The sequence below is a fragment of the Hippocampus guttulatus genome, chromosome 8 (assembly GCF_054856545.1).
Source record: "Hippocampus guttulatus isolate MCC_2025c chromosome 8, RoL_Hgut_1.0, whole genome shotgun sequence".
Classification (NCBI taxonomy): domain Eukaryota; kingdom Metazoa; phylum Chordata; class Actinopteri; order Syngnathiformes; family Syngnathidae; genus Hippocampus; species Hippocampus guttulatus.
The window spans coordinates 12,450,203-12,477,081 of NC_141268.1; the positions used below are offsets into that span (position 1 = coordinate 12,450,203).

At 42.1% G+C, this 26,879-nt stretch overlaps 1 protein-coding gene across 1 annotated transcript in view; it reads left to right on the top strand.

Annotated features, from left to right (window-relative positions):
* Positions 1–7,316: 7,316 nt before the first annotated feature.
* cfap20dc (CFAP20 domain containing) overlaps positions 7,317–26,879 on the top strand; it is a 28,423-nt gene continuing 8,860 nt past the window's right edge. Inside the window, exons 1-14 of the mRNA XM_086117948.1 lie at positions 7,317–7,438; positions 7,537–7,626; positions 7,848–7,941; positions 8,979–9,051; positions 9,646–9,760; positions 9,853–10,006; positions 11,178–11,324; positions 13,046–13,218; positions 13,325–13,405; positions 14,951–15,071; positions 15,182–15,307; positions 18,766–19,091; positions 24,501–24,848; positions 25,929–26,168. Of these exons, the coding sequence (XP_085974074.1) occupies positions 7,418–7,438; positions 7,537–7,626; positions 7,848–7,941; positions 8,979–9,051; positions 9,646–9,760; positions 9,853–10,006; positions 11,178–11,324; positions 13,046–13,218; positions 13,325–13,405; positions 14,951–15,071; positions 15,182–15,307; positions 18,766–19,091; positions 24,501–24,848; positions 25,929–26,168 (2,109 nt within the window). The 5' untranslated portion in view covers positions 7,317–7,417. The remainder of the gene's footprint in view (positions 7,439–7,536; positions 7,627–7,847; positions 7,942–8,978; positions 9,052–9,645; positions 9,761–9,852; positions 10,007–11,177; positions 11,325–13,045; positions 13,219–13,324; positions 13,406–14,950; positions 15,072–15,181; positions 15,308–18,765; positions 19,092–24,500; positions 24,849–25,928; positions 26,169–26,879) is intronic.

The following is a 26,879-nucleotide window of genomic DNA, read 5'->3' on the forward strand; positions in this document are numbered from 1 at the left end:
GAGAGATTAAACTGTTTTCCTTAATGGGTTCGTCAGTCAAGCATTTCCGAGTCCCAGTTGGAACAACAAACATGATGCATGTATATGATCAATATATAAGGATATGTATATATTTCCTTTATTTTCTCTAGTGTTTCTGGGATTAAATATTAAAAATGTAACTGATAGCGACAAATGAAATGATTATGGCTTCTGACTACAATATGAGCAGTCGAATGAATGAATATCAATGACGTGTATGTTCTCACTTTAGCAAGCGGAAGCGAGCTAAATAGCTAAATGCAGATTGTCCCGTCAGGAGGTTGCCAAAGGAAGTCACTCGCAATGATTTGTTTGGCACCGTTTCATGCTGAATGCCTTTCCCGCAAAAAACCCACCCGTTTTTCATCCAGTTTGGATCGACAATGATGAGGCAATGGTTAGGAATCAAACCTGCGCTGTGTCCGGGAAAGGTAAATAACCAAATGGCATTGCCCAAAACATTCTTTCAAACGACTAGCCTGAGAATGAGCAGACAACATTTGTCACAATCCACATGATCCAACCATTTCTTCAACAGGATTCTGACAAAGCCTCCATAAAGTTAATTTGTGTTCTTATGACAGGCATGGGAATTTTTTAGTTTGGAAATAAGAACAATCTGGAGGTCAACAAGGCAAGATGCAAAGACATTTGTCTTTCACTGAGAATTCACAGCCCAAGATGGTTAGAAATCAATTGGAAAGAAAGAAATGAAAGCCTCTGCCGTTCCATGCAAGTGGCTTGGCTTATGCTTGGCCTTTTGGGAAATGGTTTAAAGTGCAGCTTTGTGGTGTGTGATTTGTTTTTCACTCTGAAGGAGGCGTGCAGTGATCTCTGACACCAGAGCGCAGAGTAAGGACTAAATAAATAGGAAAAAGGTTGATAATAGATGGAGGAGATCATGTGAGATGCATAAAAATAAACGTTCCCCTGGCAATACTACGCCTTCTATTCTAATAATGACAACAATGCTCTTCAAATAAAAAGCAAAGTAGTTGAACATATTTAAATTGGCTGATTATAGCAGGTCCAATTATGCAAATGCCGTCACGACATGCAAAGTTTCATTAATGGAAAGTAAAATCTGGGTTTTTGTCAATTTACATTGTGCGAGAAACCCAAATTGCCTTTGCTAATTGATGTGTTTTGATAGATGCAAATGAACAGATTATTTTGAAAATAATGAATTATTAATCACAATCAAGTGCGCTAACAAGCGTGATTTATTAACTGATTTCTCCATACCACATTTGTCAGTGCTCGTTGCATGCCAAGCTGTATTTTAATGATTCTGTCTGTCCCAATCAGTGTCAAAGCATTCCTGTAGAGGGGAAGGAAAAAAAAAGTCACTAATGAACCTTTCATTGTGCTCTGCTCTGTCTTACACAATCTGCATTCCAGTGCGATCATAAATCAGTGATACAGTGGGCAATCTTCATTATCGGGGGCAGTGCAAGAAAGGTTGGTAGAAAGTTAAAATTGTAATCTCAAAAGTTATGGATGAAGCCCAATTCTGCACTAGCCTTAACATTTCCGGCTCACTGAACTACGGCCACAGCACTCTCACAATCGAGTACACAGTACATTGTGTTTGCATGCTGGGAAATGCCCCCCCCCCATGTAATTACAGTTAACAAGCATAAAGTTTTAACTACATGCAGACTCACTGGGCCCCCGGTGCCTGGTTATCTACAGACATCTGAAATAAGTCAAACCACAACGTGACATTAGTGAACCGTCTAATTAAACAAGATACAAACTCGCCCCTGCACAGGGAACAAGGAACTATGCAAGTTAAGGTACGATGACCCTGGCCAGCCATAAATATTACTGTTGATCAAATACCATTTAGAGGGTTTATGTGTTGACATATAGCACCTGAAAAATTGAAATTGATTGATTGATTTACCGATTTATTCGAGGTCGGCACCTCTTGAATATGATCAAAAATACGATTCGATATGTATGTCAATAAATGAGGTGCGATACGATTCAAGAGCATACATTTTTACACCCCTAAATTGACGGACAGAACAGCATTTAGCATCGCAGTATGTCTCATCAAAACACTAATTTAATAGCAAAACTGAGAATCATAGATCCCCCCCCCCCCCAAACAGTTAAGCCGCCAAGATGGTCCCAAAAAGATTAGTGGTCTGGACGCACGTCACCTACGTGTCGAGGTGGAGTCAAGCTTGGTGTGTCTTGCCTCGCACCAGCAAGCCAGAAATTAGCTTCAGATGGCTGGTAGAGACTAGTGCGGCTGAACATGTTGCCTAGTCGCTCCCAAGTGAGTAATCATTGTCTCCAAGGCGGAATATAAGCCACGCTTCTGACAAGTATCGTCACGAAGGGATAATGAGGAAATGGTGATGTGGTGCCAATTGTAAAGCTAACCTAGGAGTCACATGTAATCATGAAACAGCAGAATAGCAAGCAATTTAGTAAGTATCTTATGGCCTATAAGTGAAGAAGTATTCATTTCATGGATGCATAGATATCACAGCACACTGTGAGTGAATGGCTTGTCAAACTAAACATCAAACAAAGAGGTACCTATTATGCCTATTAAACCAACCACGTCTATTTCCCTTTAGGTGCACTAGCTTTCAGCTGACAATCAAACATCATAGACAGGCTAATTAATGGCACCTATGTGGCTTGCTTTCAGGAATGGATATGTGAAGCCAAACGGTGCAGCAGCACACGTAGACACTCATAACAATACTCACAGGCATATATGATTTATCCTCTGCTTAAAACGACTAATATAAATGCAGGTAAGATTAGTGAGTCATTTAAAAATGTGAAATGTTGTGTTTTTATTCGTGAGTTGACTACTTTCTGCTCGTTTGTACCTCAAACAATGACAAAAAATAACATTCAGATTTTCCAATTTTCAGCTTTCTACGTTCCCGGAAATCAATTGTGTGTTTTTTGTGTAACAAACAGCTATCAAAACAATACCTCTAGCCTTCACACTTTCACAATTGGCAGAGGTAAAAAGCAATAAAAGGCGATGGCGATAAGGTTGATAGATGTGAAAAGAAGTTCAGGCTCATTTGAGCAAAATGAAAAATACAAGTGAGTGGCAGTGACCTACATAGACGGGGTACAGACAGTACATTTAGTCCATCCATTACTGAGCGCCTTTTCTAGTGTGAGAATGGCAGACATGTCAATGTCAGGAAGTAGTAAAAGCCTTTCAGTCTTCATGCGAGATGCTGAAAATCAATAAACAAAGTAAAATGTGTATACTTGGGGGGGAATGGAGCAGACACTTAGCTGTACCTCTACGCACGGATTGTCAATGTGTCCGTTTGAATCAAAACTAAACTTTGCTTAATCATCGCCAAACAGTATATTGTAAACTCTACTTATATGCACTTGAACCTCTGAAAATAACAGAAGGGTTACAAGGATCTTGGCGGGTGGGCACTGGTCTGCTGATGCCCATTGATCGGTTTGTGCTAACTAGCACATGGACAAATAAACAAACATAAAGGCATTGTGTTGTGCAATGCACTGAACTGAAACAAAGATAGTGTTACAGTTTTTTCTTCTGTTTTTTTTAATAGTTTCCTCCCATCTTAGAATCAGAAAAGGAAAGGGTTTTTTTTGTTTGTTTTTTACATAAACAAATAATTGGCCTGGTAAAGTATGCAAAGACAACAATTTATATTTTTTCTTGAATTAAATATTCTATTCTTGCCATTTAAGTCACACAACAGAATTTTTTTGTCTTCCTGCACGAGAATATAAACTGCTATTTGTTTTCTTTTTTGGAGTAAGCCAGATCGACCCCCATATACTATACAGCAGTGGTCCTCAACTAGAAATGCTGTAGGTCCACTTTTTTTTTATTTTTTTTTTAAATAAGACCAAGGTCCGGTCCCATGCACGGCGGTCATGGGGAGCAGGGCTATATGCCCATTTAGTATGGTCAAGCCAAGCTTATACAAATCAACACTCCTCACAACCAACCAATAATGGGGTGCATGAAAATGACAATTATTCACTTTACCAGTACACAGCAAATAATGAGAGGTATTGTGTTGAGGCACAGGAACTCTTTTATTTTGTTAAGTTGTGCCTGCTTAATAATAGAAATAGCCCTTTTAGGGAAATAAGACATTTTTACTTTAGCTTTGTTAAACAGTAGTTGTCTTTTTTTCCCTTAATTTAACAAAAGCAAAACAAAATACTAATTTTACCAAAATAAATACTAAACATGAAAACAAAAATATCCTTTTCATTTGTACAATTCCCCTTTTCACATCCCCTCTGAAATCACTGAAAAATATATCAGAAGAGGAGTTAAGAACCATTTTAAATACTGACACAAGGGAGCACAGGAATGTGCAGTGCTGTTCTTCCACTAAAGGTGAATGCAATGTCTGAGGCATGCAAATATTATTTGAGGACGCCATTGGGATGTTCATTTACCATGTTGCGGTGTTCTGCTGTTAAACCGCTGCAAAGATCCCCGGGTAGACGGGAGCAAAACTGCACACAATCGAAACCTCCCGCGATTCGTCTTGTCTAGTTGTCTGTGTGCGGCTCTCCTGGGCTGAAGCTGTGAGCACACTGTGGCGTCGCGCATGCGTCTGTTTCCTGACACAATCATCCATTTTGAATGCGTGTGTATTGGGATAGACGCGTGCTGACGCTTATGTATGGGCACACCTTAAGTTCAGAGGAGCCAATCAGCGCATCGTTATCGCCGACATGCCCTGCTCAGCCAGGGTCTCCAGTTAGTCAAACATTATACACACAGTCGCGCTGCTGCGGTCCTCTGCAATACAATTCGTGCACGCAAAGAATACAACGGATAATTTTAACAAGCGATCGCGGTAATGTGCAGATTATAGTCCAAAAATATCAAATGTATAACGTAAAAAATCACATTATAATTTATTATTTTATACATTTTGCCGAGGGTCCAGACAGAGGAGGTCGGCGGTCCGGTCGTGGATCGCGGTCCGCCAGTTGAGGAAGGCTGCTATACAGTATGTCAGCATACATGAAACAAAAAGTAGCCCGCAAACTCCACTCAAGGTTTTATGCTGACGATTCCGATCATCCATGAGTGAGCTCCGCCGCTACCAATTCTGATACTGATCATAGATTTTTCATTATTAAGAATTTTTTTTAAAAAGTGTGATTCTGAAGTCTCAAGGCCCTCACCATGAACGAGAAAGTAGGTTAATTTTTAAAAAAATGGTAGAAAAAAATGTCTCTCTCCACAAATTTGACATATATATTCCCTTTTTGCTATTTGAATGAAAATGGAACGATTCTCTGTACCTCAGAATGAAAACTTGTTTGTTCCTTTAGTCTTATGTCCTCCTCCACAAACCAGAAGTGACAAATTGATCTTCGGCAGGACAAACTCCAATTGCTTTCGTTAAAGGATCACCCTGAGTGTCACTCTAGTTATTTTTGTCCTTGCAGTACAAAGGTGTACAATTAATGTTTAATTTTAACCACACGCATGTCTCTGCATTTGAGAAGCTTTTTATTTTTATTTTTTGATGTTAGCTCCAACGAGTGACATCAAACATGTAGCAACGCAAAGAACAACAAAAGTCACTTTAATTGCAAGCATAACAGGACAGTGCTTGTGGTTTCTTTTGTTTTGATCGCAATAAATAATTAAGACCATGCCGCGTTTGAAGTCAGATGGATGCAAACATGCGAATGATTGTTATGCCATGCGGCCGTCCTCAGGCTAATTAAACCCCATGCAAGACAACTTCTTGATCCCGTAATAGCTCGCTTCTTTGAGTAAACAAAACATCCACGATGACACCTTGTATTTCGAAAAAAAGATGCAACTTCAATAGGTTTCTATTTAAAACAAAACATCTGTGGGTAAGATAGCTACTTGGACACTTCTCGGGATGATTAAAAATATTCACCACCACTTATCATTGTGGTGACTTTTAACACAAATTAACATACTCATTTGCTTCCAGGATTAAGGATGACTTCAATTTTCCTCATCCTTATTGATATGCAAATATCCTTTAGAATGACCACTACATACTCTGCAAATTGTTAAATTCACAAACCCGATAACTTTAAACAGGTTAACCAAGTAATTCATATTCAAAACTCCAGGTTGTCCTGCAGTATGCTTTAACAACTCAAAAGTTATTCATTTTCTTTGGGCCTTCCCCCTGGCTAGTTGCACTTCACTTTTATGGATTGGAATCTTAAAGCTCTTTATTAGATTATTTCTTTAAAACATCTAGTCATAAATCGAAAGCACCTTTCAGTGTAATGCACCCCGGCATACAACACCAGCGTACTGGCGCTCAATAATGAACATAAAGTATTGATATTACCTTCCTGACTGACTCGACAAAAAACAGAATGTATTGGCTTTGGAAAAGTAAGGATCTCATTCAATTACTCCGTTTTCCATGCAGATGTTGTCCAGCCTGGATGAAGAACAGTTTTCAATTGATGGCTGGCTGTGTGCTTTTTTTTCAATGCACACTAATCAGACTCAATACTAAACAGGTATTTATGTGTCTCATTTTGAGTTTCCTGCAGCAACATTTTGTAAAGACACCCATCTACCCATCCTTTATCATTCGTCCTTATTTAGGTAACTGGCAAATTCATGGCACAGACAAACAAACCACAATTCCCAACAATTGTCAATTTGGAGTCTTCCATTTTTGAACGTGGGATATCCACACAGGTAGGAGAGATTCGAAGCGAATCTTTTAACCGCGATGCAGACGTGCTAACCACTTGTGCACCATGCAGACAAGACAAGTGGATAAAACCACGTAAAGTGAGTTTAGGAAGGATTGTAAATTTGGGAATACAATTTATCTGTCATACTTTGTTGCACATGAAAGTGAACGTGCTCATGATGGGCAAACAAAAACGGTACTCTGACGTACACGGAAGACCTACGTAAGTTGACGTCATTCTCCCCAAACAAACTGATGTCATGCTCACACGTTCTTCACCCTTTACCTGTTGCCAGATGACAAATTAAACAATATTAGTTATTCTGCCGTTGAACAGATGGTACTCAAATGCGCATGAATAAACTTACAAGAGTGTCGTTCGCTCGCTTCAAAACCATAGCGCTTGCAGTCATCGTACACGGTCACTGATTGGTGTATTCTCACCTGTGACAACATCTCTGATTGGCGGTGAGCAACGCTCGTTCATTGGTTGAGGTGGTTTGTTTTGTGTTGGGGTTTTTTTTTGCGAGCGGCGCTTTGGGGTAACCATGGCAACGAATACCACGGATGTTTATTTGCTTGCTCTTTTCGGCTACACGCCCTAAAAGTCACCTAATGTGAAGTTGCTAGATATAAAGTTAATTGACCAGCTATTTTTTTGTCCGCTCAGGTGCCAGGGGGAGAAAATGTTTAAGCACAATTATCAGGTAAACGTGTTGTATTTAAAATATGTTCTCGTAGCGGAGTTCTGCAGATCAAACACACCCAATAGCTAAATGGTGGATACAATTTGCCTGTTTTGCAGGGTGGCGCCGGGGTGGAGGTGTTCAGTGCACAAGGGAAAGACCCAGTGGCCAAGTGGAAACTTTGTGGAGGCCAGTCGGCTATACGTAAAGTGAGAAAAGATCTTTTCTTTAACGGGTGCAATTGGTTTGGTATATTTGAGCTAACTGGAAAACATCGACTAAAGGTGTCCTTGAATTCATTATTGAAGACACATACCACAAAGTAACAACCAGTTATGAAATATTGACTGCAGAGGACCAAGAACATAAACATGCTGAAAGGATGTCAGTGACTCAAAAAAAAATTCCATAATCATACATCTTTTTCCAGGAGTACGACAAAGAAGTCAAAGGATTTGTTTACTGTCTGGAGGGTAGCGGAAAAATTGTGAAGATGCAAATGCCAGAGAATGGGAAAATGTCACGTAAGTTAACAATAACATGCACCTGAAAAGTAGGAAGTAGTACTTGGGGTAAAATTGTTTTCTGTTGGAACGTGCCTCAAGAACCAGACAAAATGGGGCGTGCGAACAGACACGATGCAAATATAATCCAAAATCAACCCAGTGAATTGTTGCCCTTTTTAGCAGTTTCGTGTGTGTGTCTGTGTGTGTGTGTGTGTGTGTGTGTGAGAGAGAGAGAGAGAGAAATGCCATACTAAGGATACCAGCAAAGAAGTGTCATGAACCAATCAGAAGTGGATTTAGTGCGACATCAGACAAGGTCTGGCTGCTCAGCAAACTATGAGCACTACAATTGATTAAATATCAACTTCATGCACGGTTGCATTAAATCTTGCACGTGATACAACACATTATATGCAACAAAAAACACCAGGTGACAATTTACTCAACTCTCTTGGGTAAGGTATTTGATTTTATGAGTAGTGGTCCTGGCACCACAGTGTCGACCTTACAATTCTGGTGGTTCACGGTTTGAATCTTAGCTGCATTTTCTCCCTGCGCTTGTGTGGTTTCTCACCATATTCCCTAAATGCATGTGTTACATTAATTGAAGAACTGATGTTATATGTGCTGTTGTGAAATGTTCTGCAAGCGCTTTGTTACAGCTGCAGCTGTTGTGAAGACGCTATACGACCAAAGATGTATTGCATTGTCTTATATTGGTGTGGATGTCAATGGTTGTGTGTGCTCTGAGATTGGCTGGCAACCAGTACAGTATGTACCTGCTTCTCACCTAAACTAAAATGGGATAACTCAAGAAAAGGATACAACAAACAAAAAAAAATGTATAGGTGGAATAAAGCTCTTTGGATATGAGTGTACATAAAATGTTAATTATTGTTGTTGTTTTTTTTTTTTTTAATGAGAACAATTTGGAAATCTGCAATCCCCATGAAATGGATTGTATTCGTCTTGGGAGGTTCCACGCAATATATTTTTCATGATTTTTAAGGCCTTGCTGCTAACATAATACGTTGTTTTTGATTTCAATTATTTAGTGGGACTTCTCCAAAGATTCTTGGCCATCCAGGTCTATATTCCTCAAGGCAAGGACTTTTCTATGGACCTGGTGTAAGTTTGTCAATGTTTCTATGGCAATGATTTCCGCAACGTTCTTGACAATGATTATTCAAATACATAAACCAGACTTCAACTTGAGCAGATTGTAGTTGTCATATTTCTTTTAATTATACATTACTGAATAAAATGAAAATCTGTGATTGATGCTGTTATCATGTCAAAAACAGTTCATTCTAATGAAGCTCAGGTTATTCCAAAGTGTCATTATCTTTTTGTAGCACACAACTACCAGTCAAACTTTGTTTCAACAAACTGTTTACTGCAGGTGAACATGAGACCTTATAACCAATAATAGAATATTGGGTTTGCTATTTTTTTTCTGGAAAAACAAACTAGCAACAGATGAAAATAGTTTGTGAATACAACTTGCTTATTTTGATATTCCTCATGCATCATATTTTTAGACTCAAGTGAAATGTTCTCATTCTTTTTTTCTTTTTTTTTTTAGTGTGCATGTGTGTGCTTGCATGCCTGCGCATATGCACGTTTGTATGTGTTCGGCACTGATTTCACAGCACTCACAAACTGCCTCTGTGGTCACGGCATCGTATATTCACAACATTCCCTGTTTTACCTCTGCCACAGAATAACAGATGTCGGCCACCTAAAGCGACGACTCTGCTTATCGACCGTGCATAAAGAGTTGTCCGCCACACTCTGGCATGCAAAACTACCTCTGGCAGGAGTGAAACGCAATATTGTGAGTATCTGACTCATCCCAGAAATGCTGTCATTATTTTTAGGTGAGCTCTGCGTCCCTTACCATATGAAATCCTTTCGCTCTTGTCTCAGTGGGCCATGTTGTTTGTTGACCTTGTGTCCTTTACCGGAGAGTTGTTCAAGGCTGCCGAATTTTTGTCCCTGGATGGCATCACCCTGTTTGCCAGCTGTAAAGTGCGAAGAATCTTTACCATGAAAACGGAGCCAACTGTACTGACAAATGATGGTAAAGACTAATAATCATACATTCACGATTAATGTCAAAATGGATTATGTTACACGCTGTTCCTCCGAACTTGCTACCGGTTACTGTCACGCTGTACATTCCGAAGTCTAACACACTGTTCCTTGGAGCTTGTTGACTTCGAAGTTGTTACAATTTCGAGACAAAAAAAATAATATAAAGTGAAATGATTTGTTCTCGTCACAAACTGTCAACATAAAATCTTGATGAAATGTACATATGATCTTTTGATCAACATGAAATGTTCCTAAATGCATAAAGAGAACATAAAACACTTTAAAATAAAACTAAATTAGCCGTTTATACGCAAACGTAAATGTGTTGTAAACTTGACACACCACACAGAAGAGTTTCAACAACCCTGCCAAATTTGAATGATTAAAAAAAAAAAATCGCCACGTATATGAAATGAGGCTTCAATCACGTAAAACAAAAAAAAGTAATACATCAAGCCTTTGTCTCCCCTCTCAAATGCTTTGGGATTGTCTGCTTAAAGTGATGAAAACACACCCTGCTCGATTAACCCTAATTAGCGATTCAATACCACAGCTGAAGATAGCAGTGTTACATGCACTATGAAAACGACGCTAGCTTGCTTAATGTAAAACTACATTATTAGCTTCCCCAACAAAATTGAGAAGGTACTCTGGAATGCACTTATATTTTTATACACATAAAAACACAAGGCGATTTACACTCATTTAGTGGGGACATAATGTGACTGCCGACTGGTCACCCACCTACGTCACTGGGCAGTTCAAGTTATTATATGGAAAAACATTTTAACACGAAATTAGTGACTGCATGGCTTCTATCTTTGCACCTGTCTTCAGTCGTTAGCTTCAAATGCGTAAAATGTATTTAGAAACCAATCCATGGATACTCTCTATAGTGACTTGAAAATTAAATAAGACACCTGGCACTTGACAGAACAAGAAGGTGTTTGCAGAACAATATTGTCACCTGCTTTAAGACTGTATCCACACCGTATGTAACACGGCTTCAGGCATGATGATGGTGTGGACTCAGGTTTTATTGGACCTTGAGAGATATTATCTCAGAAATTGTAAATCAACCTATAAAGGTGTTTGTGTTATTTTTATGTGTTGGCGGTGTCATACACGCTGATTTATTTTGGCATCGTCTCCTCCAGATATGTTTCTCGGTGGGCCCAGTGTTATGGATCAAATCCCTCGCAGCTGCCAGTTCCCACCAAACATTTGCCATGAGTGTCAGCTTCTGAACATGGCCATCTTGCAGAAGGCCAATTTGAGGACAACTCAGGCAAACGTCGACTCTGGTGAGCGCTAATGGTCGAATGAATCGGTAAAGAAAATGTCGGGCTACTGTCTTCTGCAAATTGGCAGATTGGAAGATGAGATGCCAAAACACATAATTAGCCATTTCAAATCAACTTCCAAGTCGACTGATGCCGTTCAACCCCAAACGAAATCAATACAAATTCAAACAATGGGATAAATCAAGGGAATAAGATGAAAACTCAATCTAGATGTGAGCCTTGTAAAACATGTGCGCTAAAATGCCAAACGGTCAGCTATGTTGGCATGGGAATGTCTGATAACCTATGGAGTAGAGGGGGAAGGAAGAAGCGGCACTTAACCCTCAAACAAGCATCAATTAGGACGGAAGTGTTTTAAAAAAGGACCTGGCCGGTTGTTACGGCAACCCTAGGAGGATACTGCACCTCAGATCCATTTAGTTAACAATCCGGTGTTCTTTCCTCAAAGTGGTTTGCAGTGGGGTTTTTTTTTAAGTAAAGAAAAGTGACTTCAGGCAGTAATAAGGGAAAATGGTTTATCGTATTCGCTCATTGTGGCTGCATGCCTTTATTTTCTAACGGATTTACGGTTGCCCTGGCAATGGCTGAACTATTGTTCGCCAGTCCAGCTCTTATTTGAAAAAAAAAAAAAAGAAAATGATTTTCATCTTGATTAAAAAAAATAATAATTATATTTGATTGCAGGACACTCAAATATGATTTTATGTTCTCACAAACTGTTGAAGTGCATAACTGCAGCACTTATACCTAGAAGGCAAATGGCAAAGGGTTTCCAGTTTGAGTGCACTTTGTTTTCCTACAGTTAAATGGGCGCATCATTTGTACTTCTATTTGCACCGAGTCTGTTGTACTTTATTTCCTCCTCATATACAAAGACATGCACCAGTAATCCAGTCCTGCAGCCTCTGTGGCCGCTTTTATCGGCATATATTTATTTGTTCTGACAGCCGTTTCGGTCGTGTTGACTCGAGTGGCGGTGCCCGCAAAAGACAGAAGCGACCACCTACAAGAATCAGCTTATCGTCGCTTCGCATCATTAGCATATACCGTTCCCTCATCACAATTAAAAAGGATTGCTATTAAAGAAGATGTTCCGGTTAAAAGGCGACAGCTCCGCCTGCTTGCCCCAGTGCCTTGTCAAGAACTGTTACGTACAAAGTCGCAATAAACAACCCAAACATCTCATTCCTACGCAAAACGCATTTGATTCCAGGTCGCAGATTGTTTTTATTTACAGCTCCAGGATTTAGGCATCTGTCACTGCAAGTTTATTTTGCCCACATTCTTTCACGAGTTCTCGCGGACTGCTGCTTTCCCTGCGCGTCTCTTTGTATCGCTGCGCCTTCTTCGAAAAACATCACACAAGTTTTTACCTTTTGATAGGAGACTGAAACACGCCGCCAAAGTAAATGGCCGTGTAGATGCCAATGCTCCCGTGTCGTCAATTGAACTGTTCTTTATTCCGAGAATCAAATAGGCCTGTCCAAATGCGACATGATACAAAGCTGGAAATGTGCCACCACCTGCTCTCCCCAGACCATCGAGAGAACATGTCCACGCCTTTCACAGCTTTACCAAATTGATTGTGCAACTGCAATTGATATCATCATTGATCATCATCATTTTCGGCATTAGATAAAGTGCTTATTATTTGCAGCCCCACTTCAAGCAGGAGCGCACTTGCTATTGTTGAAGATCAATAACTGTTTCGATCCGTGAAGGACCTGACCAGCATCCTGCCGCCAGATCAGCCACTTCTCACAGAAGCAAGCCCCAGGCAGCTCCACACACGGCCTCGGGCTCAAGAGCCGCTGCACCGGCAACACAAGCTGGAAGAAAAGGCGGCCAGGCCACGATTGGGATGGAAAAAGGGGAACCCTGTAATGAAAAAACAGTAAGAACACAAACGACATCACAAGACATCCCTGTTTATGATTCGGGCATTCATGTCATGGTATTACTCATCATTCTTTTTTTTGTCTTTGCAATATGTCCCACAGGCACCCTTAAATCCGACACGCCAGCAATTTAATGCACACGGTGGAGATGCAGAATCATCACACCTTCATCAAGCGGGTAATGATTCGTTTTGATATCTGGTTTGGCACTTATACGGTATATACATCACGCTGTATTATGTCACCTTGATGCGCAGCAGTTCAAATGAAAAGTGGATTGTACATCCAGCCGCATCTATGATTAGGTATCCAAGACAAGGGCGGTATAAACAATTTCAGCCGTTACAAATTTAATAATGCAATTTTAACCCTTTCATGCACTAATAATAACAACCTGTCACCGGATAACATGATAAACTGTCCATTGTAGTAACCACTGTTTTTTTTTCACGTTATAAAACCGTTCCCAAGTGTCTTGACATGTTTGTGGCATGCTTTAAATGAATAAAACCATCGGGATCAAAAATTATAGACATATTTTACGGTATATTTCTTGCCATGGTGAAATCAACTCGCTAAAGGGGGCAGGCCCATCGAATGCAGTGAGGCAGCCCTCATCCTACCCGACGTACTGCTGGGCCAATGGCAAGCCGGGCTTCCCTTCGAATGACGATGAGTGGGATGAAACTCGCTGGCATGTTCCTGTGGGCTATTGGCTCTCTCCTCGGCGACAACTGTTCATTAATTTCACACTTGACGGGTTGAGCGGGGTGGCCCGGTGTACCAATGGTTAGCGTGTCGACCTCACGGTGCAGAGGTCGTGGGTTCGATCCCGGCTCCGGCCTTCCTGTGTGGAGTTTGCATGTTCTCCCCGGGTTTTCTCCGGTTTCCTCCCACTTTCCAAAAACATGCATGGCTGGCTGATTGAACACTCCAAATTGTCCCTTGGTGTGAGTCTCAGCGCAGATGGTTGTTTGTCTGTGTGTGCCCTGCGATTGGCTGGCAACCGGTTCAGGGTGTCCCCCGCCTACTGCCCAAAGTTAGCTGGGACACCACCTCCCCCGCGACCCTTGTGAGGATAAAGCGGATCAGAAAATGGAATGGGTGGATGGATGGGTTGAGAGGCACTCTAGAATCCCAACTTTTTGTCGATAAACATAAAAAAATTGCATTTTCCATCATCCTGTATGATCTATCCTGTATCCTTTCAAAAATAAATGTTTATTATTCTGATTGTAACTTGCAGTGCCGTAGAACTGCATTGCAGCATACTAAGATGGGATTCTAATATTTAGTATCTCTGATACAGCTTTCCAAGAAGTTTTCTCGATGGAAACAGCGCTAAATATTATATTTCAGTGCCACACTGAATTTTGGTGCTCCTTCCTTCCGCTTGCATGTGGTTTCCCCAGTTACTCTAGTTTCCTCCCACGTAAAAACAAAACAAACAAACAAACAAACAAACAAAACATAGATTAGTTTTCCGTAGGTGTGAAGGTGAGTGTGAACGGTTGTTTACCAAATGTGGTGGTCCGTTGATACCCCATTCATATGACAAGTGGACCCCCATTGATTGCCATTGTAGCAGAAAGCTCACTTGAGATCAAAATAAGTCGAATGAGTAAAACTCCTAATAAAGCTTTTGCTGTGAATTAAAACAAGACCCCGCGTTGTTGCTGCGCTGCGCGACTGGTTTAATTCACAGTCGACTGGCATTTATTGTACATAGGAGCACCCTCCAGCTTGCAGGCGCATCCTCCAAGAGGCAAAGTGCTCAACAAGCAAGCATCTGAGAGGCGAAAGTTACGAGTCCAAAGCGCAGTGTCGGAAAGGCTCCAAGCACTGCTGGGTACACCGCAAACGCTCGAATGCATTTACACCGCAAACGCTCGAATGCATGTATGAAAGGACAAAACCACTTCTGCTTTTAAATGGTGCTTTTTTTTTCTGCCACTGAAGAGCCTGCTCATGTTGGCCACAGCAGGAGAAATGAGACCCGAGAGAAATCCAGTCCTCCATCAAGTGGACTGGAGAGCAGACAAGAACCTTTGACCTCAAAAGAAACGACAGAGGTCCTAAAAGCAGGTGAGGCTCACATCTATTGGGAATGTTGAAGCAGCACGATGGCACTTTCAGGCAGAATAATGGCTACTTTTCCTCTAATTATTCAAAAGACACGTCGAGTGAGCTGGCACCAGAGTAGCATTGAATCCAGGCTGCTGTAATTCATTTCAAATTTCAGTTTGCTTGAAAATGTTGCCGGAATTTTAATGAGCCTGATTCTAGGTTGCATACATCACCGCTTTTGTTCCACCTTTTTCAATTTCGCATCACCCACGCCGTGGTCCTCGACTGCGGATTTTTTGAGCCGAGCTATTCCTAGTCTTTCGTCACACGCACAACAAAAACAAGTGCATTTGGAAGGTCGTCGTGCGAACGCTGGGAGAGGCACGCATGCTTACTGATGTTATTCTTTAAAGCCAAAATGCTTAACACATATCTTTGGATTCATACACAGTTGCACAACAGAATGCGGCACACATCAGGAAATGGTAATCGTACGTACTTTTTCTCGGTTCACTCATAAAAGACTGAGCGTTGCACACGCTGAGGATGTCCATTTGTGAATACATTGAGATCGGTATTTCAGAATTTTTTGGTCAGATTATTATTTCTGGGGGGTTTATTAGCGTGCCTTGAGATTTTTCCAAAGTAAAATGAGTGAGTTGGCTCAGGAGAAGTTGGAATCACTGAATTTTAGTGGTTAGCACAGACGTTTGGGATTCAAATATGAGCTGTGCCGCCCGGTGATCTAAGTGGTTACCACGTCGACCTCACATTGCAGAGTTACCCGGCTTGATTCCAGCTCCAGGCTTCCTGTGTGGAGTTTGCATATTCTACCCCGTGCCTGCGTGGGTTTTCTCCGGGTACTCCGCTTTCCTCCCACATTCCAAAAACATGCATGGCACACTCTAAATCATAGGTGTCAAACTCAGGTCCTGGAGGGCCACTGTCCTGCATGTTTTCCAAGTCTCCCTGTTGCAACACACCTGATTCAAATGAACAGGTTCAATGTCAGGCTTGCGCAGAGCTCGCTGATGATCTGATCATTTGAATCAGGTGTGTTGCAACAGGGAGACTTGGAAAAAAATGCAGGGCAGCGGCCCTCCAGGACCTGAGTTTGACACCTATGCTCTAAATTGTCCCTAGGTGTGAAGGTAAGCGCGAATGGTTGTTTGTCTCTGTGTGTACCCTGCGATTGTCTGGTAACCGGTTCAGGGTGTCCCCCGCATACTGCCCGAAGACAGCTGGGATAGAATCCAGTACCCCCCGCGACCCTTGTGAGGATAAAGCGGATAGGAAAATGGATGCATGAATGGATGGATGTGAGCTGTGGCTATACAACAGGGGTAGGAAGCTCAGTTTCCTCGAGAGCCAAATCCTGACTGCTTTAGATGTCTCCCTCTCTACTTCAACACACCTGATTCTGATATTCAGCTCATCAGCAAGCGCTGTAGAGACCTAAGACGATCATGAGCAATTGAATCAGGTGTGTTGGAGTAGGGAGGGAACTAAACCAGGCAGGATATTTTTCTAAATAGTGGTCAGGGCAGCTCATTCGCTCAGTGTTTATCACGGCTGCCTCACAGTTACGGCGTGTGGGGTTGAAATCCGGGCGCCAGCCTTGCCGTGTGGAGTTTGCTTGTTCGCCGTATGTCTTTGTGTGGGATTTCTCTTCACAGTAAATTTCGTAGAGTGTACATTTTACTCAACAGACGATACTGTACTTGAACGCAGTCTCGTGTAAAGTTTACTCTTGGAAGAGAGTCAACAATTCAGAGTAAATGTTACTCAATATGTACTCTGTAGGTGGAAGATCAGCGTTTAATGATCATTTTGAGGAGTCGATGAAACTTGAAAGTCCCGTTAAAGTGAACGTAAATGACTTGTAAATTTGATACAGCACAGAAAAGCGTTTTGCTGACATTCTTGCTGACATTCTTGCCAAATTTCAATAAATGAAAAAAAAATAAAATAAAACAATTACACAGTACAATTGCTTCATTAAGTTTACAGAGCGACTATTTTTTTCCCTCTGAGTTGAATTTAAAATTTTGGAGTACACTCGAGCGGCATTAAATCTTCAGAATGGCTCAAAATCTCTTCGCTCAAAATACATGAGGCTCTCATCGCTGTAAGATGTTGACTAACTTATGTTCCCATAAAATAAAAGTTAGTTTCAATCATTTGGAGTACAATTAATCCACAACTTTGAGAGAGGAAAAAAATGACGCCGAAGATCTTACTTTCTTCCTAGTGCAAATCTTACTCTGTACTGGGAACAAATTGAATAATTTTCAGAGTAAAATTTGCTGTGTGCATACTCCCACATTGCCAAAACATGCATGTTCAATAGATTCATTGTTGAAGACTCTTCATCACAGGTGTAAAACTCAAGGCGCGGGGGCTAGCTCCGTCCCGCCACCTCATTTTATGTGGCCCACAAAACCAAATCAAACATGTCAACTTCCATAACGCTAGCTAAAATCAGTAGCAACATTTAAAATTCTCTTCTGTGATAAATAAGGACAATATTGTAAGCAGTTTCTTGTTACCAAACCCGTCATGACAGTAACTTAGACAAAAGTGGAGTAAACCGTTATTCTTGACTTCTTTACATGGTTTCAGTCACGGTAACTAAAATATGGTCCATGACAAAAATGAGTTTGACACCCCTGCTCTAAATTATCCATACATGTGAATCTAAATAAATGGTTGTTTGTGAATATGCAACTAGTCTGGGGGGGTACCCCACCCCTCAACCCACCTGACCCGAATGAGCACAAGTGCTATAGAAAATGCATAGATGGAGTTAATTTGAAATTTTAAAAATGCCAAGAAGGGATTATTCACTTTACAGTATTCACTTCCATCAGTAGTTTTTGATAGGATGTGATAATATTGCAGTCCTCATTGAATTTATTTCTTCGGCAGCAGCATCTTTCATTAGCCGCACACGCTATTTTGAAGCGAAGCACAATTTCCAGTCTATAGCCGTTCCTCCGGAGCTGCGAGTTCCTTTGGCCAATCGTGCTCACAGTAGTTAGTTCATTAATGGTAATGTGGCACGTTAAATAAAAGTCAGAGTGACATCTCCCGGGTCCAGGGATTGCCACACAGTGGGCAATTAGAGGAAGCGATTATACTGACGAGAGGTTGAAACGTGCTTGCTCATTCATATCGAGAGGTGCCCCCATGTTTGAGCTCAGGCCCGCTGTGGAGTTTGAGCGCCGAGCGTCTCTCATGTGCACACATGAATGCTTGCAGCTTTTTCTTAAGGTTGGACTTAATTAAATAATACGCTCCCATTTCTCTCAGTCGAGTTAGCGGAAGTGAAGACTATGCGTTCCAATAGATTGAATCCTCTATTCTAGACCCTGTGATTCTTATAACATTTATATACCTCCTTCATTTTTTCATTGATTTAGTTATTTTAGATTTCAATATTTCAATCTTTTCTCTTGTCTTCTCTTCTCTTCTAGACGAAAGCAGTTTGAATTCACCGGGCACAAGTTCCATATCGCCTCCGCCCACACCGGCAGAGCCTCTCCCCGACTCGACCCAGCCCGCTTCCTCTCCTGACCCGCAGGTCCGGAGCTGCTGGGAGAGTAATGACGATGAGCCCGAGCTGCAGCTCACTCTGCGGGAGGAGGTGTTCACTTTCGCATCCCCGCCCCACTCACCCAAAGGAGGCCAAGGCCGAGGTGAGCGGAAGACGGAGATGAGAGGCGATCAGGTTCAAAGCCCAAATGGGACACGCGGTGAAGCCCAGCCCGAAGATGATTTCATTGGCAGTGAAAGTGATGAGGTACGCTCACTCTGGGGAGGAGGGGAGAGTAGGGGGACACACAAAGGCACCCTCTTCAGTTAGATACATTGCTCACTATCGCTTTGACATAAATGACCAGCTGCCTTGAGCCGCACGATTTGTAGCGTGGCGTTTTTATTTTAGTGGCGTAACAATGTGCAGTGGAACGTCCAAAGTCAAACACAAATCCCTTCCACGATGCTGGTTGACTCCCTAATTCTCATTTCGAAATGTGCACATTTCTCGGACCATAAAGCGCACCGGATTGTTAGGCGCAATATCAATGAGCGACTCTATTTTCATACATTTTCATACATCGGGCGCACCGGATTACAGGCCGCACTGTCGATTTTTTATCATATTGCAAGATGGCCAAGAATTTGGTGCCTGTTTACTTTTCAGGCAGAGATTCTGTGTCGACTTGTTTTGGAGGTGACTTATCCCAGTTGCCCTAAGAGGGCAACTAACAACCAGGATATCGGGGGAGTGTAATATTTACGAATACTTCCAAAAAATTGTGGGCATAGTATTCATGGGTGTGTGCTACTCTCAAGGAATTGCTGTCGTTTAATTGGCAGCGGTGCCGTTGTTTCAGCCTTTTTATTTTTTTATTTTTTTTTATTTTATTAACAAATGCATAATAGTGCCAGTGAACTTATCTCATCTCTCATCACAACAATGGGCTTTTTATTTAAAAATAACAACAAAAAATACATTTCAAACATTTTAAAGAGGGTTCAGTGTATTAATGGTGTTTCAATTAGGGTTTAATAATTCACCTAATTCAATCTGGCATCGTATTGTACAGTCAGAATGTAATTCACGGGAAAAACCAAAACTGCTTCCTCTTTCATGCTATGCTTCAATGTGAAGTGGCAGCTCCCACAGCTCGCATAGTCTGGTGTTGTCACAATGCATATTAACTTTAAGTGCGCTTTCTCACACTGCACATTTCCCAGTCTGAACTATACTTAAAGTTAAAATGTCAACCAGGTTATTGCAATCAGATAATGTATGAATGGTTCCGAAATTTATGGAGTCATTTTCTTTATGCTGAGCAAGGAAGTTGAGTTTAAAGCCTGCTGTCTTCAAAGAAATGCTAATTGCTTTTACTTATTCAAAACGCTCTAATAAGTCTTGTAATTCCAATTTAATGGCAACTGATTTCCAACTGGCTTCCACTCATTACGTTGTGGAGTGTGAAAGCAAACGAACAATGTTTAACTTCCTTCCATGTTGCTCTGCACGCATGGCGCCATGTTCATTTGCGCCTCTCAAACTAAATATTACAGCATAATGACAAAAGCGATCACGTGTTGGGGTGAAGAAGAATGGCTTGTTTGGCACTTAACAGCATTAACCCAACTGCTTTGTGGAGGGGGATCTCTTTTGTAAATATTGCATGGCGTTTTAGTTCTTATTCTTAATTTGGAACAAACCAAAACTTCTTTAATCTTGAAGGAAAATAATATTTATGAAGGTGTCCAATTAGTTTGGTGGGACTAAACCAGCCTTGGCCGCACTTACCGGGAGCCACGCTTGTGGGGGTTTTTTGTGTTTTCTAATCAAGTTAAGCCAAATAGTACGTCTATCAAATCAGTAACTGTGCCATGCTCAAGGATTTCCTTTGATAGAGACAATACCCCAAAACATCAAAACCTTGGCATCTAATATCAGCTTTTTAAAACGAAAGCTACTTGTATATTCATGCGCAGGGCCACAACATCTCAATAATTTGATAAAAATCCACTACACGAGTTGAAGGGGAATGTGTGCACTCTTATAAACTCATATAAATTGCTGAGAAACTTGTTGTTCATTGTGACATCAACGCTTTTCAATTCATTAATACACAGTTTTATATATATCCGGTGCAACATCCATCCATTTTCCGAACCGCCTGATCCTCACGAGGGTCGCGGGGGGTGCTGGAGCCTATCCCAGCCGTCTTCGGGCAGTAGGCGGGGGACACCCTGAATCAGTCGCCAGCCAATCGCAGGGCACACAGAGACGAACAACCATCCACGCCCACACTCACACCTAGGGACAATTTAGAGCGTCCAATCAGCCTGCCATGCATGTTTTTGGAATGTGGGAGGAAACCGGAGCACCCGGAGAAAACCCACGCAGGCCCGGGGAGAACATGCAAACTCCACACAGGGAGGCCGGAGCTGGAATCGAACCCGGTACCTCTGCACTGTGAAGCCGACGTGCTAACCACTGGACTACCGGGCCGCCCTCCGGTGCAACACTTTTTAACAATTAATAACATACTGCCACACTTTAGATAATAGCACAACGTGGCAAAAGGACATATTCCGATAAAGTAATATTTAATAAAAATGTATACATTCATAAGGTGCAAACAGTAGAGGTGATTGATCGCTTATTGGCTAGCAATAGATCACCCTTGCTTTGTCCTACCAATTGACAGCAAGTGCCATGCGGTACACGAAAGAATACCTCAGTACAGTTCAGTTATATTCACCGTGACTTTTCAACACATTTGCATTGAATCATTCAGAACTTTTTGTTCATAAAATGTTCATTTATTTGCTAAACGTTTGATTTAAATCATTATTAGAGCTCTGTTGTTTTTAACCATATGTAGAATAACATTGGTGGTTGTAAAACCAGTTTGCAACACATGACTTAATCATTGCAATCCAAAGAGCTTTCCTTGATATTGAGCCGCCAACATGGTGGAGAAAAGCACACACGATTTATCTTACACACCGGCTTGATTTAGATTTTCACTCATTTCTGACAGCTTGCTCATTTCTTCACTCATCTTTCAAGGTGTTGCGTCAGGTTCGTGGAATTCTTTTGAGCCATTTTGTTTTTAAACACAGAGAAATATTAAAAGCACTGATCGTTTTTTGCTTGTGATCTCGGGAGCTATACCGCGGTTGTACATAAAACGCCAAATGCAATTGTGGAAAAGAAGAAAAAAAAAAGCGCACATTAATACGCCTTCAACATCGTAACAGACTGCAAAGCAATCTGGCCACAATAATACTCATTAATAGTTGTTTACTCGCTTGCAGTTGAAGTCGAATGATGAAGGATCGAAAGGAGGAGAAAGCAATGAACATATGGCGCTGATAAGCTTAAGCCTCAAAGGGCTTATCATAACCTTTCACCTCAGAATAAAGCTCGCCGCAAATGGAGCCAGCCGAGAGAAGAAATGGAGACAAGGCAGACTCTTCGTGCTCAGGGAGCTTTGTGTTTGTTTCCGGAGAAGTAACGACCGCATTTCCCGACTTTATGTCTCCAGATTCGCTTCTTGCGATTCTCACTCTTTTTTTTTTTCCCCTCTCCCACTCAAAACTGGCACACACAAGTCTGGGGGGATGCTGCTTATTACAATGTCTTCTTAAGATTTCAGTCGAATGGCCCGTCTGTCAACAGCACGGCACCATTATGCTTCATCTATTAGTCAGTGTGAGAAACTGTACGTGCTCAAGTGCTGATCTCGGCACTTTTGCAGAATAATCACTTGTGCCGTCTTCACTTAAAAGTCTGTGCTTTTATACCCACACGAAGACCAACCTGGCACATAATTATGATCACTTAGACCAGGGGTGTCAAACTAATTTTAGTCGCGGGCCAATTTGGAGTTACATCTTCCCTCTGAGGGCCGTTATGACAGTGAAACCACAAAATTATTACTTCTAGACAACAAATTAATAGATTACTAGTTTGAAATCAGTCAAGTCAATTATAATAGTTTGTTACATTTTTGTTCAAGTGAGTGTAAACTGGGTAACAAAATTCTTGCGAAATCTCAACGTTATTTATTCCACATGACAATTTCACATTTCGGTACCGATTTTAGAAAGTTGACACACATGATTTGCTTTCGCGGGCCACATAAAATGACCCAGCGGGCCGGATCTGGCACCCGGGCCTTGAGTTTGACACCGGTGACTTAGGCAATCCAATGAGCTCCATAACGAGATCTGTATCAACAATCATGCTTTCGCCAAATGGTAATGCTCAATTTTGATTGACACATTCAAAGGGGTCATAACGAGGCGATATATTTATCACAGAAGTTTAATTTGGAAGAGGTGCGGGATCGCACTGCTTCATACTGAGAGCTGTTTCCATTATTTTGGTGACCTCACTTAGCTACATGACGAGAGTCAAAAAGTAAGACGGAGTGTCAATCAAAACATCCATTTTCCAATCCGCTTTATCCTCACAAGGGTCGCGGGGGTGCTGGAGCCTATCCCAGCCATCTTCGGGCAGTAGGCGAGGGATACCCTGAACCGGTTACCAGCCAATCGCAGGGCACACAGAGAAGAATAACCATCCGCCCTCATATTCTCACGCAGGGACAATTTAGAGTGTTCAATCAGCCTGCCATGCATGTTTTTGGAAGGTGGGAGGAAACCGGAGTACCCGGAGAAAACCCACGCAGACACGGGGAGAACATGCAAACTCCACACAGGAAAGCCATAGCCGGGATCGAACCCGCAACCTCTGCACTGTGAGGTCGACGCGCTAACCAGTCGACCACCGGGCCGCCCTCAATCAAAACAGCAGCATTGTTTGCCTTGAAAAGGCAGATTTTTTGGGGTCCTCATAACTACTTTTTTTTTTGTTACAATGTTGTGATTGGTTATTTTCTGCAATTGTCTACAGTTTAACCAGCTGCACTTTGCTCTATGTTGCTGGGAGGTTCTAATCACAGTAAACAAAGTCAGTTTATGCGTCAGTGGGGTCTCTGCGGTATCTCATTTCTATGCATATGACTCAGACATCAAGTATTGGTTTTTCATGTACAGCACAACCCTAAAAAAAAAAAAGAAAAAAAAGAGAATACTCCAGCATAGAAATGTACCCGTGATGATTAAAAGAAAACATGCTATGATCACATCTTTTTTTTCAGTGTAAGAAATAAGCACAATGCTGCTCACTAAGTCAACATTGGCAATCAAAGGTTGAATTCTACACTGTGAATCTAGTTGTGCTTTGTCTTACTGACAAGCGACTCACCTCAGGCGCAAGTTGTAGTCCGCAACGTCCTGTAATGGATTGTGTTTGGCATCAGTGTCGTATGATGGCAGCTATATTCATGTTTGAAGAACCGTGAACATTCCCCCCCTCCCCCCGGCTCAGCCTACAGCTTTGTCTATTTACTTATACGCCACTGTGTTAAATAAAAACCAACCGCAGTCGATGTGCATTCGTTACGCGAAAAAGAAATGTTCTTCCAATCTGAATCCGTCAATGTATTCTATGCTTCACGCTCACAAAATCCAGTCTTGTGTTGTGTCCAAAGTCAGCTCTAGTAGACTCCAGCTCACCAGTGACCTTGAACACGATAAACGGCAGAACATGGATGGATGGTTTAACTTGAGCAGCAATTTTTTATGAACCTAATTCCTGTTCTTCTTAAAGGAAAAGAGCTGCTCTGCATTCCCACATCGAACATTACCGGCCGACTCTACTCCTGACATTTCCCAATGTCTTGATCCAAATTTGGAACTGGAAGTTCAGCCTGAGGATCAAAACACTGAGCAAACAGCATCAGTGGAAGATCTTCGTCCAGCTGCCAGTGAAATGCGCCTGCCGTCCGCAAACGATTGGATGGCTTCCGGACACTGTCATTCAACGTTTGGTACCAGACAAGATGAGAGGTGTGGCTCAGGTGAAGCAGAGGGAAGAAACCGGGCTGCGGATTGGAGCAACAGCGCATCACTGTCAAGGAGTCGTCTTCAAGAAGTCTCACTGGATGACCCGTTCAAGGTAAGGTCTGCCTGAAGCGTCAGCGCTCATCCAAACAGTTTAAATGCGGTTGACAAAAGACTCACCTTGACACAAAGATGGCAACGGAGATGTGACACAAATTTACAAGGGGGGGGGGGGGGGGTTGTTTTTTTTCACTCCCGCCTAACTTTGATTTGGAGCCCTGGAAATTGTGTTCCATTGAGAAGCATAAATTTAACTCACCGTGCGGATAAAATCAACGGCCTGATAGTCAAATAACGGTGTAAGTATTTCAACATTTTACATTCCATTCCAAACAGGATGTTCGCAGGGTTAGCTGGTAATACGCTATAAAGCATGAAACGCAATATCCCCCCCCCCCTCTTTTTCCCCCCCGTTGCAAGTTTAGCCTGATCCTCTGAATTCATATTGGCACATTATTTGGGCTTATAGTGAGGAGAGTGGTTATGGAAAGACAAAAGAAGCGAAAGCTTGCAAAGCAACGAGAGTAGGGATCATGTGTTGATTTTATTTTAAGGATTGTCATGTCATGAAGAAAAGGGATCAGACTATATGGTGTGATCACGAGCTGGAGGCAGGAATCCAAGATATCAGCATAGTCAGCTCGAGTGACGGCGAGGCCCTGAAGGGAGATGTGTTTCACGGCTGTTTTCTTCCCGGAGTTTACACAACGGCGTCGCGACACGTCTTCGCATCCCTCGTCATGGCTGGAGCGCCTGACTGCTGATTTGTGGCAGCTCCTGACAGGCAGCATGCAGTGACGCCTTTGACTGAAAGGCTGTCATCCAAATATGACGTGTTTGAATTTCGTTCTCCCCGGGCCTCGGTTCATTATTTATGAGAATTAATTCACCGACTCACCACTCACACCGGGGCAAAGCCGGGCTCATTTTTGCACTGCTCTCTCAAATGAGTAGATGGCCTTATGAAAAGAAAACATTTAGCCTTTGATATTTGAGTATTTGTCGTCTGCTGTTGCGAGAGATCCACACAACATTGGAGGCTTTGCGGAATTAGGTTGGCAGAATGCAAAGCCGTTTCATTTTGGACGGAGTCAGTCTGCATAAGTGATTTGTTTTTGGGGAAATTATTTCAAAGGAAGAAGACGACACAATCCAGCCTGGTGACTGCGGTGATTGGCACTCAAACCCAGCCAACAGTCTGCAATTGCACGGGGGGGATGATGCGGAGCTCCAGATGCTTGCCAGTCTGAAAAGGGAGCAGGAGGAAGAAGACGAGCACAAAGCCTCGGGCCTCGGTGCGTCTCAGATCCACCAGTGTAACGTCAGCGTGAGCCTGAGCAGTGAGGACACGTCTACCTGGACGCACACCTCCGTGGTTTGTACAAGATTCGACTTCGGCTACTTTCATCCGAGTCAGCATTGTGCACATGTGCGCTTACCGTCGGTAATGACGACTACACTGACCCTCTAGTTCCCATCTGGAATAATTTCACTGACTGCGGCTGACCCGCACGCTTGCTCATTTCCATTTCAAGCTCCTCATCCGCGGCTACGGCAAAGTACGAACGCACCTCTTTTCCTGGTGTGTTTCCTGCATTACAAAAGATTATGGAGATGGGAACGCATTAATTGGGCTCTTACCGCTTTAAAAGATACACTGGCTGAATAGTAGGCATTTCCCCACACGGCTCGAAATTATTTAGGTCATTTGAAATGATCCCCGATGGTCTTTTTAGAATTCAAAGATGGTATAGAGGCCCTTGAAGGTCATTTGGATCTATTGTCGATTAGCATAAGCACATTGCACTTAGGAAGGAAGAGTGCAGCCCCGTCGAGTCCCAAATGGCTCGTCTGTATGATCCCCAGTGAATGTGGTCATTACAAATGCTAATTTTATGAGCCCGTTACCATTTCGAGACATACCGCAGGTATCTTGATCGTGATTTAGATCCAGGTAGAGCATATCGCATAGTTGCATTAGCACTGGGATTGACCCTGTTTCGAGATTCAACCATTAAATGTGTCGGGGGCGGGGGGGGGGGGGGCTGTTTTCCATGCGTACCAGATATGACTTTGACTGCCATGT